Genomic DNA, 26,804 nt, shown 5'->3' with positions numbered 1-26,804 from the left:
AGATCTCTAGTACTTACACCCTGTGGACCACCAGTGCCTGTGACATATGAGATGTCAAAGGCATCTCTCATCTGACCTGTACTGAATTGTGTGAAGAGGAGTGCAAGAAGAACTTTCATATTCTTTGCCTGTATACAACAGGATTTTCTTAAAGGCATATATATTTTTTCCCTTCTTCAAACTTCTAAAATAGGATGAAAACAAAACTCAGACTTGTAAATAAAACTGTTGCTAATCTATATATTTGGTTTCCTTACCTGTAATTTTATTGGCTGATAATCAGAATTTTCCTTGAAAGATCCATTTTCTAGTTGAGCATTCTCCACCAGCCACAATAAACCATTACAAATTGAATTCTGGTTCTGATTTACGTATTTACTTATTTGTCCAAGTACTCTTAAGACAAAAGCTGTTAACCTTTAAGACAAAATCAAATAACTAATATTTAGATGTTCAATCCCTTTGGCTTTCAACTTATGTGTGTTTTAGTTAAAATGATATTTATTCTTTAAAAGAAAATAACATTTTAAATCATACAATTCTAAAGTATGTTGTCACCATTTTACAAGGGAAGAGAAGATTTTAGGAAGATCTCCAAAAATGTTCAGTCAACAAATGTGAACAATACATCTTTTGCGATTTCAACATTGCTAACCAGCACACAAACTAAAAAATTGATGCCTGATGATTAAAAACAAAATTACTCTAAAGTTAAAGACAATAGTGGTGAAGCAAATAGTTTTGAGTCAGGGCACTGACGTATGCACACGAGACCTAGAAGAGAAAGATCTTAAAATTCTAGATTGTACAATGTGTACAAGCTGGTTAATCTGAAGTCTTGTCTGAGGCCTGAATTTCCTTCCCCAACATTCACAGGAGTGTTTACCCCATTTCCTCTTGAGTCACGCCATTGACGCAGAACTCACTACTTCACAACGAAGCTTTAACTATCATGATTACTGAGGTTTTCTTGTTTTTGTTTTTTGCTTTTTGAAGCAATTTCAGTTGCTACTAATATCTCTTAAAGAATGTCTAAGAGTATCTAATTCATAACCCCGCAATACCTCTTTATTTCACCCCCACTCTTCTGTTCCCGTTCCCTCACTCTCTGAGCACCCAGAGCCACCCGCCCTTCAGCCCTTCACTTCTGAGAGTAAGACCACTTGACTTTCCCTCTCACTTAAAATGTTTTATTTTCATTTTTATTTCTAAAATGAACAATATATTGGGCCACCTGGGTGGCTCAGTCAGTAAAGTGTTTGACTTTGGCTCAGGACATGATCCCAGGGTCCAGGGATTAAGCCCCACATGGGGCTCCCTACTCAGCAGAGAGCCTGTTTCTCCCTTTCTCTCTGCTCCCCCTGCCCCCGAGAGTATGTGCTCGCTCATACTCTCTCACAAATAAATAAATAAAATCTTTGAAAATAAAATAAAATGAATAATGTATTATATGTTGTACTCAAAAAATATTTTGAAGGTATTCAGATACTGGCCATTTTATTCTGTGTATGTTTCTCTCAAGGAACTTGTAGAGTTCAGTCTAGGACAGTACCCAAATATTTCTGCATTTTTGGCTGAACAACAGCCACTCAGTCTTGCCGAGAACTCTCGAGAGGCCCCAGATATTTACTGAAAGGCTACTGCATCTTCTTGGGGAGAGGGGGCATTTTGTCCTCTAAGCATTAGTTCCCAGCTGTTGCTGTGCTGGTTTCTAAGCCCTAACCCTTGCAACCTGGTGGGTTTCTTCCAGTAGGCATGCTCAAGGGGTCTACATGTCTTTTAAAACATGCCGCCCGCATATGGTTAGACCCTCTTCTAAGGTACAATGTGTAGACTTGACAACTGGTTGGATATAGAGCCAAAAGGAAAGGGATGATTCAAACTTGTATACAGTATTGTCGCCCACAGATTAAGGAAACCAAAACAAAAATCTGAATTTGGCATGGATTATGTTTGAAGGGTCTTTGGCTCTCAGATCCCTAGAAATGTGGATTTGGAGCTTAGGTAAGAAGTTAGGCCTCGAAACATCCATTAGGGAATCATCTGTGTAGAAATTATGGAAATCATGAGCAAAGATGAGATTGCACAAGGAGAGATTACAGAAAATAAGAGGTGAAGGATGAAATCCGGGGGACTCTCAATAGTTACAGGGCATAATCTAAAAGTCAGTTATTCCAGATTGTAAAAGCCTTAAAAGTGTTTCATATAGTAGAATTTATAAAGCACTTGGAACACTATATTTTCATTGCATACTTTGTCAGTGCATGATAATATTTTTTCTGAAAATCGATTGCAATGTGTACTTTCAGTTAATTTAGACAGTCTTGCCTTCAAGTCATCAGAAATAAGGAAGTTATTATGCTTCACTGATAAGTACTTACTGAGCACCTGCTACATGTCAGGTGTGTACCAGACACTCAGAATTCTGGAGACTGCCCACATGGAGCTTACGTTCTAGTGGCAAGACAGGTAACAGGTGAGATAAGAAAGAATGTTAATGATAAACTTTAAGGAGAAAGGGAAAGTTGAGGAGCAGGATATGAAATGTTGGGATGGGAATGGAATGCAACTTTGATAGAATGATTAGTAGAGGCCTCATTGAGAAGGCAACTTTTGGTAAAGACCTGCGGGAGGTAAGGGAACTAGACACTGATACCTGAAGAACATTTCTGACAGAGGTAACAGTGGTTGCAAAGACGCTGAAGTGGAATGCCTCATATGTTCAAGGAACATCGAAGAGGCCAGTAGGGCTTGAGTGGAAGGAAAGAGAATAGTAGGGGATGTAGCTGGAGAGGTGAGGTGAAGCCACACCATGTAGGGTCTTGGGGTTTACAGTAAGTTTGGTTTCTACCCTGGGTAAGATGGGAAGCTCCCAAATGGTTCTGAGTGATGTGATCTAACGTATGTTTTAACAGGGTCACTCCAGTTGCTGTGTTCAGTATAGATAAAGAGGGGAAAGGTGGAAGACAAAAGAGCAGAGGAGGCTAGTACAATAGTCCAGGTAAGAAATGGGAGTGACTTGGACCAGGACAGCGTGGTGGGGTTTGTAGGGAGTAGTCAAGCTTCGGATACATTTTGAAGGTACAACCAGAAGTATTTGTTGGATCTGACATGACTGGCAAGAGAAAAAAAGCAATGAAGGAGAACTACACTTCCAGCCTGAGCAAATGGATGAATGGAATTTCCTTTAAGATTCTCTAGTTAATTAATCAACTATTTTATGAAAATGCAAATCACAACCTTCTACTTACCAGGTGCTAGCACGTCCACCCTTCCACATGCTGTAAGAGTAGTCAGAATTTCTGTAGGACATGATGCTCACCAATCCTGAGAGGCACCAGAAAAAGAACATAGTGCTTCACTGACCTTCATTTCTACACAGAGAGTGTTTATTAGCTCCTGGGAATGGTAAACTTCCTTTGGTGTTGGGCAGCAAGCACTGCTCTGCGGCCAGTGTTAAACTTCTCGAAAGAAGTATCTGAATCATGAATCGTTTGAATTGGGAATTATCAAGGAGAACATTCTGAGTTCATTCAAGAAGGAAGGAAGTGCTCTGTAGGGGTTGGAATGCAGGTGTCTTGTCTCTCATCCAGGCATTTTGTTAAGTTAAGCGAAATGCTACAGAAAATAGTATTTATTTATATAGTTGTATCTATTTCACAATTTTCTTTTTACAGAAATGCTTTTATGATTATGCTCTGTGTAATTCATAAAACCTTAAATATTATTTTAATTACACCATCAGTTTAAAAGTCACAACATTTTTATGTACAATATGTAAAATAGATTTTTTTTTACCTTCTTTAAGTTTTCTATCCAGGTTCCATCTTTTAACTAATGAATTAGTAGAAAAAATGTCCCAATTGTTCCCTGCTTCCAGGTAGTGAAAAACATAGAATACAGGGACAACACTCATCAGTTCTGCTTCTGCATTCCCCTTGGGGAGGTGGGTAAGAATATTAATGCCTTCCTGACTCAGAACGGCAGATATGACCTCACCTATAAGTAGTCCTGTAACAAACAAACAAACAAACAAATCAAGATAAAGGCACAATCAGTTTCTAACAACTTCTGAGTAATGATATATTTTAAATAGAGAGAAGAGCAACTATCCCTGTTCTTACCTTTTTTTGAGAAAGAAAGAGAAAACGAGAGCAAGCAGTGGGGCAGCGGGGGGCGTGGGGGAGAGATAGAGGGTGAGGAAGAGAGAAAATCTTAAGCAGGTTCCATGCCCAGGGCAGAGCCCGACTCAGGGCTCGATCTCACAACACTGAGATCATGACCTGAGCTGAAATCAGGAGTCGGACACTTAATTGACTGAGCCACCCAGGCGCCCCCTTGTTCTTTTCTTTTTATCTAGGCAGTTGAATTAACTTCTTAGCTGGGGAGAGACAGAAAATATCTAGTGAGGAATATGGATTTAAAAGAAACACCAAGAACAGGTTTTAAAATGCCCCTGGAATATGGTGCTAAGATGGTATAATGTAGCAGGCAGATTACCGCATAGATATGGCATAGATATGGCAAATTTGCTCTCGTCCAACCTGACAGCTTTAGACATTGTAAACTCTATGAACCAATTGCTCCCACAAAGCAAAGCAAAACGCCTGGGCTGTGAGTGTTCTGTGAGTGCTGTGGGGACTCTGTCTAAAAGTCACCGTGTGATACTAGGCAAACAAATTTTCACATAACCAACACCAGGATTGCACATTATTTAAAAAGTCTCTCACAGTACTAACATTCTGAGCCCAGGGCTTTATCTGAGATAAAGTTAGTCAGGACATTCTATTGTTTTGATGACATATGACTGAATTATAAAGGTTAGAGACCAGAGGAAACTCACTGAAGCTGCCACTTCTGCAAATGTACCTGAGGGGAAAGAACGACTCTGGGACTGATATTTCAGCAGAGCAGCGCAACTCTGGTGGCGCCATTTATAGGCCACAAAGCCCTCTCCGGAGCAAGAGTGGTTGGAAATGGAAATGGAAAGTTTGAGAGAAGTCTTTGGGTCAGTGGTAACCCCCACCCTTCATCATGGGAGAAGGAATCTCCATTTAAATTAGGCCAATGGGAGAAAACAGTCAGAAAAGCGGTTGGGGATTTGAAGGTGGGAGAAAGAGCAGGATTTCCCCAGAGTGGATTTGTACATGCTTCTGAGTAGAGAGGAGAGAGAAGAGTAGAAACAAAATAATCATGAGGATATTTGTTATTTAAAGCATAAACTGAAATGAAAAATAAAAATGGCATTTGTCACTGTACCTTTTATACTCACAATCCTTTGGACTTTTGTTTTGGGGACCAAATCTAATGGCACCCTGTATGGGAACTCCTTTCGTCGACTAATGACACCTGAAGTTAAAAAAAAATTATTAGAGTTACACAGAATTCTTTTTTAAAAAATTTAAATTCTATTAATTAACACATACTGTATTATCAGTTTCAGAGGTAGAGGTCAGTGGTTCATCAATCTTATATAACACCCAGTGCTCATTACATCCCATGCCTTCCTTAATATCCATCATCCAGTTACTCCATTCCCCTACCTCCCTCCCCTCCAGAAACACTCAGTTTGTTTCCTATGATTAAGAGTCTCTTATGGGGGGGAAAAAAGGGTCTCTTATGGTTTTTCTCCTTCTCTGATTTCATCTTGTTTTATTTCTCCCTCCCTTCCCCTGTGCTCCGTTTCGTTTCTTAAATTCCACAGATGAATGAGATCACATGATAATTGTCTTTCTTTGATTAACTTATTTTGCTTAGCATGATACCCTCTGGTTCCATCCATGCTGCAAATGGCAGGATTTCATTTTTTTTTAATGGCTGAGCAATATTCCATTGCATATAAATTCCACATCTTCTTTATCCATTCATTAGTCGATGGATATCTGGGCTCTTTCCATAGGTTGGCTATTGTGGACATTGCTGCTATAAATATTAAGGAGCAGGTGGCCCTTCAGATCACTACATTTATATTTTGGGGTAAATCCCTAGTAGTGCAATCACTGGGTGATAGGATAGTTCTATTTTTAACATCTTGAGGAATCTCCATACTGTTTTCCAGAGTGGCTGCACCAACTTGCATTCCTACCAACAGTGTAGGAGGGTTCCCCTTTATTGGCATCCTCACCATTTCCTGCCTTGTTAATTTTAGCCATTCTGACTGGCGTGAGGTGCAATCTCATAAGTTTACCTAGAATTCTTGAAGGAATCCCAGTTGCAGGTTATTTATAATATACTAGCTTCCAAAGAATTGTCTTAAAATAAAAGGTCTTTTGGGGCATCCAGCTGGTTTAGTTGTTAAGTGTCTGCCTTCGGCTCAGGTCATGATCCCAGGGTCCTGGAATAGAGCCCCAAGTCAGGCTCCCTGCTCAGCGGGAAGCCTGCTTCTCCCTCTCCCACTCCCCCTGTTTGTGTTCCCTCTCTTGTTTTGCCTCCATCAAATAAATAAATAAAATCTAAAAAAAATAAGAAAATAAAAGTCCCTCCTATAGTAACTATACTAAAATTTTAAAAGTAAGTTAAAAATAATCAAGGATTTTTATCAAACCCTAGGCTTATATAATCTCCTTAGAGCATTAAATTTAACTGTAAGCTTCTGGTCATTAAAAGATAGGAAATAAATAGGTTATATAAATTTATTCCACCAGAAAAAGGGAGCATGCCATTTTGTCCAAAGAGAGAAAATTATTCTCGGAACTGAAAGTTAAAAATAGCTAATGTAATTGCTCAGTCAAGGATATTTGAAGATTAGCTCCATTGGGATGCATGCCCTGAAATTCTTTCCACTTACTCTCAATTTAACTTAGACACTTTTTCTCTATGTGTAATAACAGAGTTTTAGCATACTTGTTATCTGAGCATTTTTCTACTTTAATCATTGGTTTATTTCATCAAAATGGTATTTATCATTCTACTGATAGAACACCAAGCACTCTGCTAATCTTCTAAATGCATTGTTATACTGGATCTTACAACAACCCTGTTTGCTAGGTCTATTGTTATTGTTTTTATTTTATAGATGAGAAAACTGAGGTTTAGAAAGCAAATTGCTCCAGACCACAGAGCGGGCAGAGATGAAGCTTGGATCTGATCTCAGAAGTTTTACTGTGGACCAACAGCAGTCACCACAGAGACCCCCACCTCTCATTGTCCTACCAGGAAAGCTCTGAGGGCAGGAATCGTCTCTTATTGAAAACTGTGGTCCCAGCATTTACCACTGTCCCTGCCACAGAGCAGATGCTGAAAGAAAATAGTGACATTTTGCCACTTAATGGGACAAGTACATGGCTTGTGGAAGAGACAAGAATGTTCCTCAGGTAACCTCTTTCTTCATTAACTTTTAATAAATGCGGAGAATGTAATTTTTAAAAAATTTTTTATCTATTTATTTGACAGAGAGAGAGTCAGCAAGAGAGGGAATACAAACAGAAAGAGTGGGAGAGGGAGAGAAGCAGGTTTCCTGCTGGGCAGGGAGCCTGAAGCAGGGCTTGATCTCAGGACCACAGGATCATAACCAGAAAGAAGGCAGATGCTTAACCAGGGCCCCCAGGTGCCCCTAAGGATATAATATTAAAATAAAACTCAGTGAAGACATTTAAGAAGTTTGCGGTGTGGTTGAAAGATCATGGAACTCAGAAGGAGTCCTCTATATGTGACACTGGGCAAGACACTTTACCTTTCTGTGCCTTGATGTGCTCATCAGTTCCATAGAGGTAATAATATTTTCCTCAAAGGATTTTAATAAGGGTGAGAATAATATACAAGGTACAAAAGATAAGAATAGGAAATTCACAGATGGGAAGACCAAATGGCCAATAGATGTTTTGTACTCAGAAGGATCCAAACTAAAACAACGAGACAGCATCCTATGCCTCTCATAAATGGCACATTTTAGAGTAACAATACCCCAGCAATAATACAAGTGCTGGTGAGAATGTAGAGGGATGACAATGTTCACGTGGTGCTGGCAGATGTATAAATAGCACAGCCATTCTGAAGACCAACAGGACAGCAGTAAATAATATTCAACATATGTATGCCCTCTGACATATATCCACACTCCTGGATATACAGTCTGGATTAATGCTGACAGATCTGTAAAGGGAGATGTATAATGTTCATTGCAGTATTGCTCACAATGGTGGGGAATCTGTCACTATAGCACGGATAAGTAAAATTGTGGTGGAATATACTCTGAAACACTGTAAGAAGCAGAGAGTATTCCTTTAAAACAGAATGTTGAGTTTAAAAACTTAAGAAATAGAGTAAGATAGAGAATAGGATCTGAGTGGGTGCATTTAAAGGAAGGGAAAAGGGATCAGGGGTCAGGAATAAAGGGAGAATGTCCAAAAGGTTACTACATATGTTCCCCTCTAGAATTTTGATGGATTCCTGTCTCACATTGAGTCTTTCATCCATTTAGAGTTTATTCTTGTGTATGGTGCAAGAGAATGGTTGAGTTTCATTCTTCTGTATATAGCTGTCTAAGTTTCTCAGCACTATTTATTGAAGAGACTGTCTTTTTTCTACTGGATATTTTTTCCTGACCATAGAGTTGAACGTCCATATCTGGGGTCTCTACTCTGTTCCATTGATCCATGTGTCTGTTTTTGTGCCAGTACCATGATGTCTTGGTGATCATGCCTTGTAATATATCTTGAAATCAGGCAACATGATGCTCCCAGCTTTGTTTTTCTTTTTCAAAATTTCCTTGGTGATTTGGGGTCTTTTCTGGTTCCATACAAATTTTAGGATTGTTTATTCCAGCACTTTGAAAAATGCCATTGGTATTTTGATCGGGACGGTGTTGAAAGTATAGATTGCTCTGGGTGGCATAGACATCCTAACAATGTTCATTCTTCCGATCCATGAGCATATTTTTCCATCTTTTCATGTCTTCTTCAATTTCCTTCACAAGTGTTCTGTGGTTTCTAGAGTATAGATCCTTTACCTCTTTAGCTTATTACAGGGTAAGGTTTTGGTGCTATTGTAAATGGAATCGATTCTTTAATTTCTCTTTCTACAGTTACATTGTTAGTGTATAAGAAAGCAACTGATTTCTATGGATTGATTTTGTATCCTGCCACATTACTGAATTGCTGTATGATTTCTAGTAATTTGGGGGTGGAGTCTTCTGGGTTTTCCACATAAAGTATCATGTCACCTGGGAAGAGAGAGAGTTTGACTTCTTTGCCAGTTTGGATACACTTTATTTCTTTTTGTTGTCTGATTGCTGTTGCTAGGATTTCCAGTACTATGTTGAACAACAGCGGTGAGACTGGGCATCCTAATTGTGTTCCTGATCTTAAGGAAAATGCTCTCAGCTTTTCTCCATTGAGAATGATATTTACTTTTCGAACTCACTTTTTGAATTTGAGAATGGGCTTTTTCATAGATGGTTTTTATGAAATTGAGGAATATTCCTTCTATCCCTATACTCTGAAGAGTTTTAATCAGAAAAAGATGCTGTATTTTGTCAAATGCTTTTTCTGCATCAATTGAGAGGACCATATGGTTCTTCTCTCCCCCCTTATTAGCATGTTCTATCACATTGATGGATTTGCAAATACTGAACCACACTTGCATCCCAGGGATAATCCCACCCAGTCATGACAGATAATCTTTTTAATATATTGTTGGATCCTAGTAGGGAGAATCTTGTTGAGAATTTTGGCATCCATATTCATCAGCCATATTGATTTGCAATTCTCCTTTTTGATGAGGTCTTTGCCTGTTTGGGATCAAGGTAATGCTGGCCTCATAGAATGAGTTTGGAAATTTTCCTTTTTTCTATTTTTTGAAACAGCTTCAGAAGAATAGGTATTATTTCTTCTTTGAATGTTTGGTAGAATTCCCCAGGGAATTCATCAGGTCCTGGACTCTTGTTTTTTGGGGGGGTGTTGTTGATCACTGCTTTAATCTCATTACTGGTTATTGGTCTATTCAAGTAGCCACATGAAAAAATGTTCAACATCATTAGCCATCAGGGAAATTCGAATCAAAACCACACTGAGATACCACCTCACACCAGTTAGAATGGCAAAAATTGACAAGACAAGAAACAACAAATACTGGAGGGGTTATGAGAAAGGGGAACCCTCTTACACTTTTGGTGGGAATGCAAGCTGGTACAGCCACTATGGAAAACAGTATGGAAGTTCATCAAAAAATTAAAAATAGAACTACCCTATGACCCAGCAATTGCACTACTGAGTATTTACCCCAAAGATACAGATACAGTGAAAAGAAGGGCTATATGCACCCAGCGTTCAAAGCAGCAATGTCCACAAAAGCCAAACAATGGAAGGAGTCGAGATGTCCTTCAACAGACGAATGGATAAAGAAGATGTGATCCATATATAATGGAATATTACTCAGCCATCAGAAAGGATGAATACCCAACTTTTGCATCAACATGGCTGGGACTGGAGGAGATTATGCTAAGTGAAATAAGTCAAACAGAGAGAGACAATTATCATATGGTTTCGCTTATTTGTGGAACATAAGGAATAGCACAGAGGACATTAGGAGAAAGAAGGGAAAAATGAAGGTGGATGGAAATTAGAGAAGGGAGACAAACCATGAGAGACTATGGACTCTGGGATTCAAACTGAAGGTTTTAGAGGGGAGGGGATGAAGGGATGGGTGAGCCCTGTGATAGGTATTAAACAGGGCACGTATTACATGGAACAATGGATGTTTTAGGCAAACAATGAATCATGGAACACTACATCAAAAACTAATGACGTACTGTATGGTGACTAACATAACATTTAAAAAAAGAGAAAGGAATGAAGGGAGGAAAGAAAACACAAGGGGCCTGCCCAGAGCAGTGACGTGGTGTGCCAAGAAGTGGGGGGGTGGTGAGGAACTGAACTCCCTGCAACCCAAAGAAGATTTGGAGGCAAAGGCTTGTGGGGGAGAGAAAGCAAGAATCAAAGATGAGGGCTCCTTGGATTGAGTTTCTACATTTAGTCCTCATTTTAAGCTGATGCCACACTATTTTCATTCCTATTACTTTATAATTTGTTCTGATACCTTCTTCTCCCTCACTGATTTTTTCCCCCAAATTTCTAGTGATGTTATTGTCCATCTACTTTTCCAAATACATGTTAGCCTTAAAAAAAAAGGAATTCTATAAAGTATATAGCAATTCTAACACATAAATATTGGAAGTATTTAATAAACTCTCCAAACTCACTTTAATTGTCATCTTTACCCTATTTAGCTCTCTAGAAAGTTACAAAGCTGCCTAAATCTAAGTTGTCTAAAACAATAAGGGAAATGGTTATATGGCAAGATTGGAAAGAGGCATAGGTTTTATTATACTAATTTTTTACCAAGATTTTTGACTGAGAGATTTATTCCCAGGTAAAAGATCATTCCCATTGTGTGGCCCTGATGTCCACACCTGGGATGTACCAGACAGGGCCATTTTGCAAATCTGTTTGCAGTAATGTCAGTATGGGAGGCACAGGGTAAACAGGAAGAAAATAAAGACACATTGGCTCTGAGGCTTGATATAAGTAACTTCATGAGGCTCCAAATCTCAGAATTTGTAATATCTCTACCCACAGATCCTTCACAATGGACAGGCTGGAAGAAGGTCTATGTGAAGATAAAATTAAGTTAAAAAGGGAGCATCTGGATATATGCATTTAAGATGGATTTTTCTTTATTGAAGGGTAAAAGGTAGGATAGTAGGAACAACAAGGAATGAGTTAGTTAAGTGATTAATCAGCATTATTGTGTTTTCAAATACTGTGTGTTAAAGAAGTATGGAAATTACTTTTTCTTAGGTATTCCTTGGGATTGATGGTTCTATAAGAAAATAGTATAAATTATCATTGTGATGGATACAAAATGACTAATATCAAAGAGAAGTCATGCAATTATCGCAATTTCAATGCTTTGCACTTAAAAATAATGGAATTCTTTTTCTTTGTTCTAAACCCATCCAGATTATAATACAACACGTGCTATCAAGAATGTCAATGAACTAAGAAATGAATATTTCTTATTCCAGACAACTAACATTTTGAAAAACAATGTTTCAGGCTACCTAGACACTTTAATTTCTAGAGAAAAGACAACATATAAATTACCTACCATAAATACCCTTTGGGTCCAGAGTAACACCAGCATAACTTTCCTTTTTGATACCTTCTGGCTAAAAAGGCAGAAAACACTCAGTAAAGAATATAATTAAATTTAACTCCCTCAGTGAAGCCTTAATTTGTTCCCTGAATTTCAGCTGCCCCCTTCAAATGATGAAAAAATAAAATTAAATTTATATGACCTGAATTCTTGGATCAACTTGGACACTTTCCAATTGAAAAAAAATTTAAAGGCAAAAATATGTTTAAATATTTATATTCACAAATGCAAGAATAAGATTTTCTGGCTACTTGCATAATAACCAGACCAAATACTTCAATAGAAGTTATCATAAGCCAGGAAATTGACCTAAATGCTTTTTATGTATTATCTTGTTTAACCTAAAAAAAATACTTCATGAAGTAGAAACTATTATTACTCCCATTTGGTAGATGAAGAAAATGGCACATAGAGAAATCAAGAAACTTATCCAATGTCACACTGCTAGCAAGTGGTGGAGCCAGGATTCAAACCCAGGCAGCCTGTCTCCTTAGTCTGTGCATGGAACTACCAGGCAAGGATACATAGGACATGCCTTGTACAAAATAAGTCAGTATATGTCTACCGAAGTGATTGCGTGGCTAAAAACACAAGTCAGAGAATGAAGACCTAAGAAGACCCCGTTCTGTCATTAACTAATCATGTGACTCTTGGCAAGAACCTTAATCTTACTAGGGTAACATGAAAACACTCAATAGACTATGTGGATAAATAGTACTTAATAAATGATAATTTTCTTCCTTTTTTAGTCTCTTTACTTATTTGTAAATGAAACATTTTTTAGACTATAAATTCTAAACTATAAATGCCTGGGCTGTGTCTTATCTATTGCTGGATCTCCAGTACCTGGCACAATGTCTGGCACATAGATTTCAAGACACGCCTTTTGAATGTGTTGGGGGAAAACCTTGGAAGGCTATATATCAAATTGTCAAAGTTGCCTGTCTTTGGGTGTGGGAGTCATCAGTGATTTTAATTTTCTTCTCTGTGGCTTTTCATTATTCCATATGTTCTACAATCATGAAGTACCATTGTTTTATTTAAATTTTTAAAACATAATGTCAGATTGAAAGAAAAGTTATAAGAATCATACCAAAAACCTGAGATATCTTCTACTTGGTTTCCCCCAAATGTTAGCATTCTGTTATATTCATATTTATATAGTTTTTCTGTGTTCTTTTTCTGATCCACTTAATGATAAGCTGCTGACAACTTTTTTTTCCAGACTGAAAATAGTGTTTGTTGTCATTCTTTTTCTTTCTTTTTTAAAATTTTAATTCCATTATAATCAATACACAGTCAGGGGTACAATAGTGATTCAACAATTCCATACACTATTCAGTGCTCACCACGATAAGTATACTCTTAATCCCTTCCACCCATGAAAAAAGTGTTATTAAAAAGAATCATAAAAAAAAGCACATTTTTCTTACCACCACTCGTAATGTTTTTACTAAGATTTCTTTTCCAAGTGAAGTCTCCAGTGAAAAGTTGATGTTGTGGAGGCCAGCTTCCAGAGGAAGCACGGTGAAGGTCACTGGATGACTGGAGGAAGCTTCTACTCTCTGGAACACACATCTGGAGGGACTGTTGCCCTGGTGGTTGATAGCTGGGCTTCCTGATGTACAGATTTCCTCCACAGCAGACATTTTAACACAGAACTGAAATATAACCAATGAACCATTATATTAAAACACTTTATGATAAGGAAAGTGTGCCCTGACGTCGTTCGTCTGGATACAAAACTGTCCCTGAGATTTTTACAGGGTTAAATAATCCCTTAGATTCTAAGGCAGAGGAGGAAGCTCATGTTAGATTTTCAGACATACACACACAAGCTACTGTAGAGTTTAGCAATGTGAAGGGATGTCTGCCAAGTTTAGCCCTAGCTCTGAAATGTCTTATCTTCTTTGGATCATTACCTTCTAAATCAGGTGTGAAGTTTCTCAGGTTCTTTGTTCATGTTGTCATGATATCATTTTTTACATGGTCTCTTTACATGCTTGTACCTTAGGCGGTGGGAACCCCAGGCTTGGTCACTTTATGTGTCTTACTCCTCTTTGTATCTTTTAGCTCAGCCTTTGGTATTTAACAAACAATGATTTTAGGAAAGACTGAGAACTCCATTTCTTGGTGTTCAAGGCCCTGCCCAATATGTCCCCACCTTACTTTTCCAATCTTGTCGCTTATTAATTCCCCACTTGTACTCCATTTTACAGCCAGACTTTGGCTCTAGGAAGATCTTGGTTCAAATCTTGGCTCTGCCTCTTACTGTATGATAAAATCAGGTCACATGATCTCTTTAACTACTCATTTTCTCATCTTTGTAATGGGGATAATAATAATAGTACCTACCTACTTTTGGTTAAAAATGAATATTTTTCATCTTCACTCCCAAATCTAGTGAACCGGCAGAATTGAGAACTATATCCCAAAGCGTAAAATCATAGGATACAGAATAAATCAAGCAGGTAAACAAGAAAGAGTGCCAACATTCAAGGACTAATTTGAAGAATTTCTCAAAAACCAAGTGTTCCGTTTCCCTCTTAATTATCTCTTTGGGAAATACAACAACCTGGGTGGGTGGGGCAGGAGTTAAAGAAGCCTACTGGGTTGCCCATTCCCCCAGGAGAAGAGTGGCTTGACAGAATTCCACATAAATTCATTACAAAAATTCCTAATAAGTTGGGAATAGAAAGGAATGTTTAAAACTGAATATCTTCAGTTTTCAGAAATAGAATATCAGGGGCACCTGGGTGGCTCGGTGGGTTGGGCCGCTGCCTTCGGCTCAGGTCATGATCTCAGGGTCCTGGGATGGAGTCCCACATCGGGGGCTCTGCTCGGCAGGGAGCCTGCTTCCTCCCTCTCTCTCTGCCTGCCTCTCTGCCTACTTGTGATCTCTCTCTGTCAAATAAATAAATAAAATCTTTTAAAAAATATTATATCAATTAAATAAGCCTACAGCAGCAGTTCTGTTTTCAGTGATGGCCAAGTAGATCCTGTTGGACACCGTTCTGCAAACACAACTATAAGCTCTTGACTACACACACACACACACACACACACACACACACACACAAAACCTAAAGGTACTAGAGAGTGGAAGAGAAGGGAGCAGATGGAAGGAAGGAATGATACTGGGTGAGATTCCTGTTGATTACAGTTTTTACCTGAGGGAAGGCCCCAGTATAGTGCCTTGATGAGTGCCTAAGGCCCTGGCAGAAACAGCAATCTATGGGCTTGAAGAACCAGGAGACAGAATATTAAACAGCCACCAGAGCTGAAAAGTGAAGGCATTCCAAGTTCAGCATATAAAATTTACTTAAACCTGGCCAACCCTTGAACAACACCCAGCACAGATTCCACGCATCCAAACCAAGGCTAATAGAACAGAACAGAAATGTCAGGGTTTGGGCTTGAACTCAGACAACTGCCTGCTGAAAAACAAAAAAGAAGAATAGAAGATCTCCACAGGAACTTGATTGACTCCAGAGTCACTATAACATTTCACTAATAAGGTTCATGGTCTAATCCAAAACTACTGGGTAAAAAGAAATAGGAAAATGTGACCTATACTCAAGGAAAGCTAATTAAGAGGGATTAATTCTGAGATATCACAGGTGTTCTTGTTTATTTTGATATGATAAAATGATTGATAATTTAAAAATTAAACAAAATATGGCAGTGCAGTGAGATGTATGGACATTAAAAGCCTGTTGAGTTACAATTGTGTCATTGCAATTGGCAGCACCTTGAGCAGTAGCACAGGGCAATGAAAGCACCACATTAGTGGTCTGTGTCACAACTACTCAACTTTGCCACAGATAAGTGCCACGGATAACTTTGCCACACAGATAAGTGTGGCAGCACACTTTATTTATGGACACTGAAATTTGAATTTCATATAATTTTCATGTGCCATGAAAATTTCTTCTTTCTTTCAATCCTTAAAAAAAATGTAAAAACCATTCTTAGATTAAAGGCCATAAGGAGGCAGCAAGTCAGTTTGGGTCCATGGCCAATAGCTGGCCACTGATCTAATGAATAAAGCAAAAGGACAAAGAGATGTGAAAGATTCAGCATTGTCGATTTCCCTTACATTAATATATAACTTGAGGACAATATGTATCAAAATCCTCTCATAATTTTAACTAAATCCACAAGCAATTACTAGACACTTAAGAGTCTTAGAGAATTCAAAAACAGGGGCGCCTGGGTGGCTCTGTGGGTTAAAGCCTCTGCCTTCGGCTCAGGTCATGATTTCAGGGTCCTGGGATCGAGCCCCACATCAGGCTCTCTGCTCGGCAGGGAGCTTGCTCCCCCCACCCCTGCCTGCCTCTCTGCCTACTTGTGATCTCTGTCTGTCAAATAAATAAATTTTTAAAATTAAATTTAAAAAAAGAATTCAAAAAATTTCAATTTCAACATACCTACGTATTTTTGTTGCATTGAATTATGAGGGTGATCAATAGAAAATATTCAAGCATAAAATACATAACATTAGGATAGTGAAATGGGAATATGTGTTCGCAGAGAAGAATTGATATCTAATCTGTTGTTAATAGTTTATTTGGGCATTTTAAAATAGAATGTTATGGTATTTAGATTTTGCTGTATACATTTAAAGTTTGTTATAACCAATATTTAAATATTAACATTTTATGGTGAAAAACTTTAGATCCTAATTAAAAATGTGTCAGTGGGGTACATAGTTCACCCCCCAATATTTAGAGCATAGGTAAGCAAAACTTTGGGAAACCACTAAAATACTCATCTCTTAAGAACGAAATTAGAGCTTTTTAAAAAATATAGTTAGATTTTCAGACTATAGTGAGCTCCCATATAAAGTTTTCAAGGGAAATCAGTCACCCTATTGTATAATACCTTTAGCTGTGTGCTAACAAAAAGAAGACAAGTTGTCCAACCATGGTTAGAATTTTGATGCTTAACTGACTGAGCCACCCAGGTGGCCCTTGTAATCTTCTTTAAATTGGAGTTATAAGAAATTTTGTCTTAAGTCTTCCTCCTTTCTTTATCCCTTCATTGAGTAAAATTTTTGTTTTTTGTGTATGTGATAATTCCATTAATAGAATTCTTAAAAAATCAGAGAATTCTTTTTTTCCCATTTATTCAAACTTATAATAAATACCTACTTACACGTATATCAAACATTCTATAGTTGTAAACAGTTCCTTTCAATTGGATCTGCTCCCCTCGTACAACAGAATATGGTATATTCATTTCCAGGAAGACGTCTTTGAACACCTGTGCCTTGAGAGTATCAGCAACACATATACCTTCAGTCCAAAGTGAAAGCAAAATGGAGGCGTATTAGGGAATTTTACAATGCCTTAATTTACATGTTCTTCTCTGTACTGTCATGTCCTTGAATTTTCTACTCATTGATGTCTATTTCAGTAATTATTGGTATTAATAGAAAGCTTCATTTGTCTAACAAAGATTTAATTCTACCTAACGCATGAGAATGTTTATTACCTTAAGTACCAAATTTCTTTTTAGATACTCATTATTGACTCTATTTAATGGGTATAAAATTTTGATTGTGGGAACAAAGAATTTAAGTAAAAAATAAACAAAACCACTCAAATGTTATTAATAAAATATCTGTACTAAATTGCCACAAAAGGGCATTCGCCCAGGAGAGAAGTCATACATTTGCTTCTAACTCTACTCAAACTCCCGGTCATGGAGAAAAATAAAGGATAATGGGGACTTGACATCAGCATTAAAAAAATGATAGCTAGGGACGCCTGGGTGGCGCAATTGGTTGGACGACTGCCTTCGGCTCAGGGCGTGATCCTGGAGTCCGGGGATCGAGTCCCACATCAGGCTCCCAGCTCCATGGGGAGTCTGCTTCGCTCTCTGACCTTCTCCTCGCTCATGCTCTCTCTCACTGTTTCTCTCTCAAATAAATAAATAAAATCTTTAAAAAAAATGATAGCTAATAGAAGAACAGGAGAAAAAATTAATATGGTCAAAAATATGTGCATATCCAAGTCTTTTTGTAATACATTAAAAAGGATATTTAACAAATGACACCACTTAAGTCCTGGGTGAACTATATAGATTATAACAACAACAACAAAAACTAACTACATTTTGCTAATCAAATCATTCCTTAAATGAGTATATAACTTAAGCTTTCTTACCACTATCTGAAATGCCAACACCTTGAATTTCCCAGGTAGTTAGAGAATCAGGTAACACCAATTGCAGTTGGCTTCTGAAAGTTAAAATGTTAATATTTAAATATAGAGATTAGCCCAATTTACTACCATTCACTAATAGAATTTTTGCTTCACACTACTTTAGAAGAAAGAAAAAAAGCAGAACAAAATAAAGATATACCAGGAATTAAGGAAAAATCAAGCAAGAAAAATATACTCATTAACTCTCTCATGTGTTGAATGTTTTTAAATATTTCACTTTTGTGATGAGAATTCAAATTCAGAAAGATACCTTTGAAACACTACAAATTCAAAACATTAAAAAAATTATTGTGTGCTATGTTCTAAAATAGGGAAGCAAAGTCATGCATCTTAACATTGCTCCTAACAAAATCAATGTAACTAAAAATTTCTGATTAAGATTAAGCTAATCTATTTATTTATTTCATTCAACTAACTGCTATTGTCCACCAGCTTTGTGTCAGGCATAGCACCAACACCGAGTATACAGCACCTACAAGATAAAGTGCTGTTCTCAAGTAGTTTATAGTCTAGTAGAAGAAGCAGTTAAGTAAATAAATTGCAATTCACTATAATAGTTGTACCAATGAAGCATTTAAAAAGTTCAGAGTCAGTGTGCATTGATTCAACACATTTATTTGAGTGCCTCTACAAGCTGGACATTATGCCAGGTCCTGAATATAAAATTTATCTGAATTTAGTCTTCATCCTGGAAGTATCATTTTAATATGGAAGATAAGCAGGTAAATAGGCCATTATAATACCATATGTTACATGCAACATGGTTAATTGGGAGGGGTAATTAATCTAGTCACTGGCAGGTTTGGGAGAGTGGTGGGAAGGTTTACCAGAGGAAGTTCTAGCCAAGAGACAATGCCAGTTGAAATGGATAACACTGTGGAGGAAGGACTAGAGGGGACAAGGGTAGGGATGAGGAGACCCATTTGAAGACCGACGCCCGACTTGGGCCTTGCGGCTTATGCTGCACCTGGAAATCAATGTTTTGAATCCCCAGGAAAGGGTGATGCTCAGGGACTCAGCACTGTTCAGCACTGTTTTCAGTGCCTGGGACAGAGCAGGCATTCTATAAAAATGTGTTGAATAATAGGAAAAGAACCTTTCTTCTTATTAATCAATATTTATTTCATAGTATAGGTATTTCAAGATGAAAATGGCTGCTTACTATATTTGATCAGTATAAGTATATTGTTCTCAGTAAAGGCTTACTGAAGTAGAAAGAAATGAAATGGAATAGCACCCTTCCTCACCAAGAGTTCATTAATCTTGTGCTGGAGCTAGCTACTAGAGCAAGCACACATTTAAAAAAGAAAAAAAAAAGTGAAACAAATAAAACAAAATTTGACCAAATGGTAATAGCATCTTAATCCTTAAACATTGGGAAATAGGTGGTTTCCAGATTTTTGGCCATAACATTTGTATTTTCCCACATTTTCCAGAGGAATGTTAAAGTATAATACCTTTTGGAGACTTGATGAACTTCCCATAACCAGCTTTCTGGAAAATAGCTCCTTATTTCTGTCTTGGTTACTGGTAACAGGGTCTTTATATCTGGAAGGGAAAAGTATGTGTGATTATAGAAAAAACAACATGAATTTTACTTAGGACCAAATTTTAAAGCATGAACATTAAACTATAACTTGAGTAGTTTCTGAAAGGTCAATGAAATATTTTGTTTAGTGATTTCAAAATAGAACTTTAAAGACCTTGGTACTGACAAAACAAATAAAGCATAAAAATATCTTTAATGATTTGTTTCTTAAATTACTAAATGCTTAGTGTTTCTGAGATTATAAAAGACACTGATCAATCCATAAAGTTATTTGCATTTTTATGATTACAATAATTGTATTTATATTATAAAATAAGGGAGGTTTACCTGAGGGAAATTTATTTATATTTCCCTTAATAAAAATAGACAGAATTTCTGCTTCTGTCCAAGATCACTTATAGGAGTTACTCTTCTGCCTTAAAACACACATACACGGGTTGCTGGGGGGAGGGGGGTTGGGAGAAGGGGGTAGGGTTATGGACGTTGGGGAGGGTATGTGCTTTTGGGTAAATTGGAAGGGGAGATGAACCATGAGAGACTATGGACTCTGAAAAACAATCTGAGGGGTTTGAAGTGGTGGGGGGGGTGGGAGGTTGGGGTACCAGGTGGTGGGTATTATAGAGGGCACGGCTTGCATGGAGCACTGGGTGTGGTGAAAAAATAATGAATACTGTTTTTCTGAAAATAAATAAATTGGAAAAAAAACACACATACACACTAAAAGCAAACGAACAAACAAAAACCAAACCAAACCAAAATCCCTAAAAACGAATCACACCATATAAGGCAATAGTTTTCAGACATTACAGCATAAGTGGCCCAGGGATATGATTCCTAGAGAATGGAGACAGGCTAGGTGAACCCTAGAATTGTCCAGGTTTACTGTGTGGAGGCAGTTTGCAGGCTGCAGAGCAGGGAGAGAAACTCATGCAGACCCTTGCAGAGTTGCAACACCTGTGGGAGTTTTGGGAGGTCAAATCATCTAGAACAAGGGGCAGAGCAGAGTACCAGAGGTGGAAGGGAGTAGCAGAGATTTGGTTCTGTGCAGTGGAAGCAAACCAGATGAAAAATAGAACAAGGAAAACATTCTTAGTAACATTCTAGTACATCCTATGTACTAGAATGAGTAACATGTACTATGTGTACTACACTCCTATGTACTAGAGTGTTTGTGAAAGTGCTCCTTGTAATAAGCAAAAAGCTGAAAACAACTTAAATATATCTAATAACACAGTTTTGACAAATGGCCGTAAGAATTTATGTTTACAGAAATATATCCACTTGGATGGATGATATTTAAGACATGCCGTTAAGAGAGACAAAAAAAAAAAAAAAAGAGAGACAATCAGATTCTGATACAGGAGCTGTCAGTCTGCTTTTGTTCATTTTGTTTTGACTATACATAAATGAATGGAAGTCCTGAAAGTTCTGAAAACCTATTAGTGAGAGGTCTATAAATTCTGAAGGCATATTTTATGGTTGAAACAGAAAAAGATTTCATCTTCTATATAAGTACACCTAACCTTGTGCTAGGTTTGGTTGATTTTGACCAGTATAGGCATGAATAAAATTTTTATTGGTTGCACTATCACAGAAACGTAGAATTCTAGAACTCAAAGGTATACTGGAGATCATGTAGCTCAAGTTTCTTTCTTGAAAAATGAGGAGATTGAGGCTCAGAGAGGATGTATAGTCATTCAAGTTTATAGAATGAGCTGGGTTTAAACTCATCTTGACTCTTGACTATGGGTTTGTGAGCTCTGCTCTATACTATATGTACCTCTTTCGACAGCCAGAAACAATAACTGATTTCCTTCTGATGGGCATTTACAAGTCATCCTTTCTAATTTCCACTGTAAATAAAGCATTAAAAACTGCCCCCCCCTTTTTTTTATCAGCACAGAATTACACAAGATGCCCCAACTGGGGCTGAATTCTGATTTTAAAAATGTCAAACTTACGCAGTCTTCCCAACTGGATGTCTTTGTGAGACTCTTTGTCACGGATCTGATTGGCGATGATACAACATTCCTTGAAAACCTTGATGCATTTGGGGCCTATCTTAATCCGGGCAGCGCGCCGCTCACAGGTCTCATCATAGTTAAGATGGGCTCCGTCATAGCAACATTTCCTCAATATGGCATGTTTATGTTTAGCAGCTGCAATGGTAATGATGCAAACGTCCTTGATTATGCATAGAGTCATAACACCTCTGGCTCAGGAGGGACCTCGAGAGGTACTTGGTTCTACTGCCACACGACCCCCTGCCCAAGAGCCATGGCTAGGTGAATGACCAGGTGTTCTGGGATAGCTGCTCTAGGAATGGGGAGAATGTGGCCCCAGCAGGTAGATCATTCTCATTCACACTAAATGGTTAGAGAGCTTCTGGCGACTACGCTAAATACTAACTGTTGAAACGGGCACCTTGGGTTCAGTACACTTTGAGCAAAATAAATTAACTGAGAAGCCTTCAAATATTTCAAGATAGCTATCAACGCTATACAAGTATTTCCTTCTTGAAGTTACAGATCCTATTTTAAAAATTTTTTCTTATGTGATGTGATTTGAGGACCATCACTAGTGGCATCATCGTTTATGAGAAGTGCTCAAATTACTCAGTGTCTTCCTTTTAATATCATTAGAACTTAGAACAAAGAATAATCCCAAAGAATAATCCAAAATACTACTCGCTGTTAAATCTAGAATATAAGAAATAGGTTTCCAGGTACATTCCAAAGTTAATCGAATCATGGATTTTGTCAGAATAAAATGGAAGAATATAATTCTAGTTGTTGAATGAAGTCTGTAGAAAGGAAATGTTTGTAACATATAAAAGTTAATCTTTTAGATTTTAGAAACAGAAATAATACTTATTTTCTTCCGATTGAAATTATAGCAAACGAAGTATTAGATTTATTTGGATTAATCTTTCTGAAGAGGTAAGCTAGACATCTGTACATAACTTTATTTTCATCTATTCTATTTAGATTAAGGAAAATTACATAATAATTAGTTCTTTATAGCTTTTGAATAATAGGATCATAACCTTTTCACAATCACATGAAATTTTAGAGTACCTTCCTCTTCTATTTTCTTTCGCAGCATTCGTTTTGGCCTGATAATATCTTCACAAGGCTTATCTGTTAAAAAAAAAAAGGGAAAAAAAGGAAATAAAATCTCAAGAAAATTCCATGAAGTTATTCAAGTACATAAAACATTCACAAGTCATTCATTTTATTCATGAGAGCCTGTTTTCAACTAGGCATGGTGTACCACACATCTTAATATGTATTGTTTTATCTTGGAGGAGCTCACAATCAAGGGTCATCTATAGAGTTTGACTTGTTTGATTTGAGTTTGGTTTTAAATCCTGCAATGTTTTTGATCCACTGATTACAGAGAAATATCCAAGCATTTAAAGTAAGCAAAGTTTTTGTTGTGTACGCTATTTTTATTATTTGTTCTTTGTGTTATAATATTATGGATAATAGGTCAAATATAATTATGAGCAATTCTAAAGCCACAGAAAGACCATGGTTAAGACGCAGTCCTTGTCCTTAAAGGGCTCACAGTGCAGTGGCTGAGACAAGATACATAACCGCACACAAGAATGTGCCGTGATGCGTTATGTACTGCTGCTGTGTTGCTTGTAAACAGAGCTGGTCCCTACAGTATTCTCCTGTGAAAGGAGGAGGGAATGATCAGTTCTGTATGGGGAAGAGGTCTGATAAGAGGAGGTGATTCTTTCACCAGCTTCTTCAGACCAATATAAGGGAAATTATATTTCCTTATATGTAATTAAGTGGTTGGCACTATACTATTGTACTCCTTTAGGCCTTTCCCCATCAGGAAGGATTTCCACAATAGGAAATCACTATTTCCTGATGGGGAAAGGCCTAAAGATACACAAAAGTATAGTGCCACCCAAAAGGCCACCAAGCATAGTACTACCATACTTGGTTCTGGACAGCTTAAATGCAAGGTAGGGTAGATCAAGATGAAAGATATCTGGAGAGAGCTGGGGAGAAGATCATGGAAGACTCTGAGAACTACACTGGAAACTGTACTTTATCTTAATGGTCAGTAAAACATTTTGTACTGGGAAGTTATGCAGTCATGTCTCTTCTCTAAGATCCTCGTAGGGAATATTATGGAAGAGAATTGCATAAACGATGTCCAGGAGGAAAATGTAAATTTCAGTAATCAATTTGAAGAGCAAACAAAAAATGCTGAACATTTTACCATTTTCTTGGGTGTCATCTGCATTTGCGTTGGTGAGGAAGGTGAGTCCAGCTAAACGGAAAACATCTTCATTGTTCTGGCCACCACCTGCTCCACAGCCCAGGTCGCTTGCCTCTAAAGTTTGAAACACCTGTCCAAAGGTTATGAGCTAATTTAACAATTCTTAGGAATTCACTAAAGGCAACATGTAAGTCTATTTAGATGTCTAAATCATTCCTCTGAAGTTGTCACATGGTTATAACAAATCAGATCACTCATTTGTCAAATGGTCAAGACCAAATTTCCCAACTTCATTACTTTAGTTTGATCTTTCATATTTGTCAACACATACTTACTGAAAATTAAAACAAGGACTAAGGTCTAAGTTTTGGTGAGAGTTGTTTTGTGCATAGAATGCAGAGTTTCAATATAACATAAATAATAGATAAATAAATAAGTAAATAAATAAGTACATGGATTAGTGAATTACCAGACAAATTAATTCTTAAGTTGCTAAAGAAAAAAAAGGAGCACGACCTCTTATGTTTTGGGGAGAGAGACTCTGGGTTCTACATGGGTGACAACTTGTTCAGAGAAGCTTATTCCAGTTTTAATTTTGATCCCCAATTTTTTTCTTTTCTGACTGTTTTTAACTGTAGAGTTTTTTCTTTCTTATTCAAAGAGATTCAAGCCTAGATAATAGTAGCAGGGCCTAAGGGAGATATATGGGAATTTAAGGAAATTGAATTATTTTTACATTCTTTTGTGCCACATATTTTAAAGGGAGTGAAAAAAAAAAAGTAGGCTGCCAGGGGCGCCTGGGTTGCTCAGTCATTAAGTGTCTGCCTTAGGCTCAGGTCATGATCTCAGGGTCCTGGGATTAAGCCCCACATCGGGCTCCCTCCTCAGTGGGGAACCTGCTTCTCCCTCTCCCTCTGCCTGCCACTCTACCTACTTGTGCTCTTTCTCTATCTCTCTGTCAAATAAATAAATAAAATGTTAGGAAAAAAAAAAAGTAGGCTGCCTATCCAGGCTTCTCTTGCACTGCTACTATAAAGTCCCCAGCTCTTCTATATCAAAACTCTCCCAATCGATGGCACTTTTGTCCCATGAATATAATTGCCATCATGGTCATATGTTTTTAAAGTGCTTAACTCTATACTTGGAAAAACAAAAAAGGATAAATCTATGCTTTAGGAACTGACAAGGAGATGGCTTAACTTTCCAAGAACCACTGTTTTGAGTATATTACAGAAAAGCAGGCCTGGTCTTTCCGTAATTTTTCCCCACAACCTACCCTAGGGCCATACTTTGTGAAGCATTGCACAGTCACCCATGCACCAGCAACCAAGGCCAAGCACTACTTAACTCTTTCCAGAGGCTTCTTGGCTTTCCTTTGGACTCCATATATAGCACGGTCCACTGCTGATAGAGCCACCCAGGAATTTGCCTCTGTTGCCATATCAAGAGATACATGTTGGCCTGGAGAATATGCACCTGCTTTTGGAGAGAGATGAACCTAAAAGATCATTTGAAAAAGAAAAGTTCATTTGCATGAGACAAACCTTCACAAGTAGTTACATTTACAGTCTCCTTTACACAGAAGAAAATTTGATAGTGACTCACAATTTGTGACTCACCTGGAGTTGGTTGCCACACTTTTCTTCAATATTCAACCAGACGGAGTCGGACACTAACTCTGCTGTCTGCTCTCCTGTGACAATGTAATAGACCAAGAGACGGGCAGAAGGAACCATGTCTTGTGTCACTGGAATGTTTATGTTTTGGTAAGTTGAATCTAGAAGTTTCTCCCTTGTGCCAAAGTGAACAATTTTGCCCCTGGATAAAATCTAAAAATAAAACAGCAGTAGAAACTATTAAAAACAAAGTATTTGCTTCAGGATGGAGCTTGGAACTGGAGCAGAAATTACATTAAAGAAAAAGAAAGTTAACAAGCATAAGCCCATTATGTGTCAGGACCTTTTATGTTTACTTAATTCCTTTCTTTCTCATAAGAACCAGGGCATGAATATTACCCCAATTGTGCAGAGAGATAAAGAGACTGGAGCTCAGGAATTAACTAAATGTCATACTGATTTTGCTCAAAGTCACATAACTAGGAAATCAGAGAGCTAATACTTAACCCCAAATCTACATAAAGTCAGCACACTGTTGCTAAAATCTCTTTCATTTTATTGATAAAAAAATTGATGAGTAAGAGGAGTACATATTATTTGGGAATTAAGTTATTTTTTTTAAAGATTTTATTTATTTATTTGACAGAGAGAAATCACAAGTAGATGGAGAGGCAAGCAGAGAGAGAGAGAGGGAAGCAGGCTCCCTGCTGAGCAGAGAGCCCGATGTGGGACTCGATCCCAGGACCCTGAGATCATGACCCGAGCCGAAGGCAGCGGTTTAACCCACTGAGCCACCGCGCCCCGGGAATTAAGTTTTAAAGCCAGAGATTAGGTTCTAAACTGGAGGCATATGGTTTAAAAAAAAAAAAAAAGGTTACAAATGAAGCCAAAATGTCCTCAAAGGTCACTTAAATTGTCCTTGGACAGCAGGACTTCATATATGGTTTTGTTACATAGTCCCTATACATGTCCCATAACTCTTCATCAGTCACTATGACATCTGTGCTCCTCATT

General features: G+C 37.7%; 1 protein-coding gene across 1 annotated transcript in view; it reads right to left on the bottom strand.

Annotated features, from left to right (window-relative positions):
• C5 (complement C5) overlaps positions 1-26,804 on the bottom strand; it is an 85,649-nt gene that overhangs the window by 27,361 nt on the left and 31,484 nt on the right. Inside the window, exons 13-26 of the mRNA XM_044265014.1 lie at positions 25,794-26,003; positions 25,523-25,672; positions 24,175-24,304; positions 23,010-23,072; positions 21,894-22,091; positions 19,841-19,931; positions 18,324-18,397; positions 17,311-17,450; positions 13,587-13,814; positions 12,106-12,166; positions 5,260-5,349; positions 3,799-4,011; positions 3,252-3,327; positions 258-417 (exon numbers count right to left, since the gene is read on the bottom strand). Of these exons, the coding sequence (XP_044120949.1) occupies positions 258-417; positions 3,252-3,327; positions 3,799-4,011; positions 5,260-5,349; positions 12,106-12,166; positions 13,587-13,814; positions 17,311-17,450; positions 18,324-18,397; positions 19,841-19,931; positions 21,894-22,091; positions 23,010-23,072; positions 24,175-24,304; positions 25,523-25,672; positions 25,794-26,003 (1,884 nt within the window). The remainder of the gene's footprint in view (positions 1-257; positions 418-3,251; positions 3,328-3,798; positions 4,012-5,259; positions 5,350-12,105; positions 12,167-13,586; positions 13,815-17,310; positions 17,451-18,323; positions 18,398-19,840; positions 19,932-21,893; positions 22,092-23,009; positions 23,073-24,174; positions 24,305-25,522; positions 25,673-25,793; positions 26,004-26,804) is intronic.

This window comes from Neovison vison, chromosome 9 (genome assembly GCF_020171115.1).
Source record: "Neovison vison isolate M4711 chromosome 9, ASM_NN_V1, whole genome shotgun sequence".
NCBI classification, from domain to species: domain Eukaryota; kingdom Metazoa; phylum Chordata; class Mammalia; order Carnivora; family Mustelidae; genus Neogale; species Neogale vison.
This window is presented reverse-complemented; position numbering and strand designations above follow the sequence as displayed.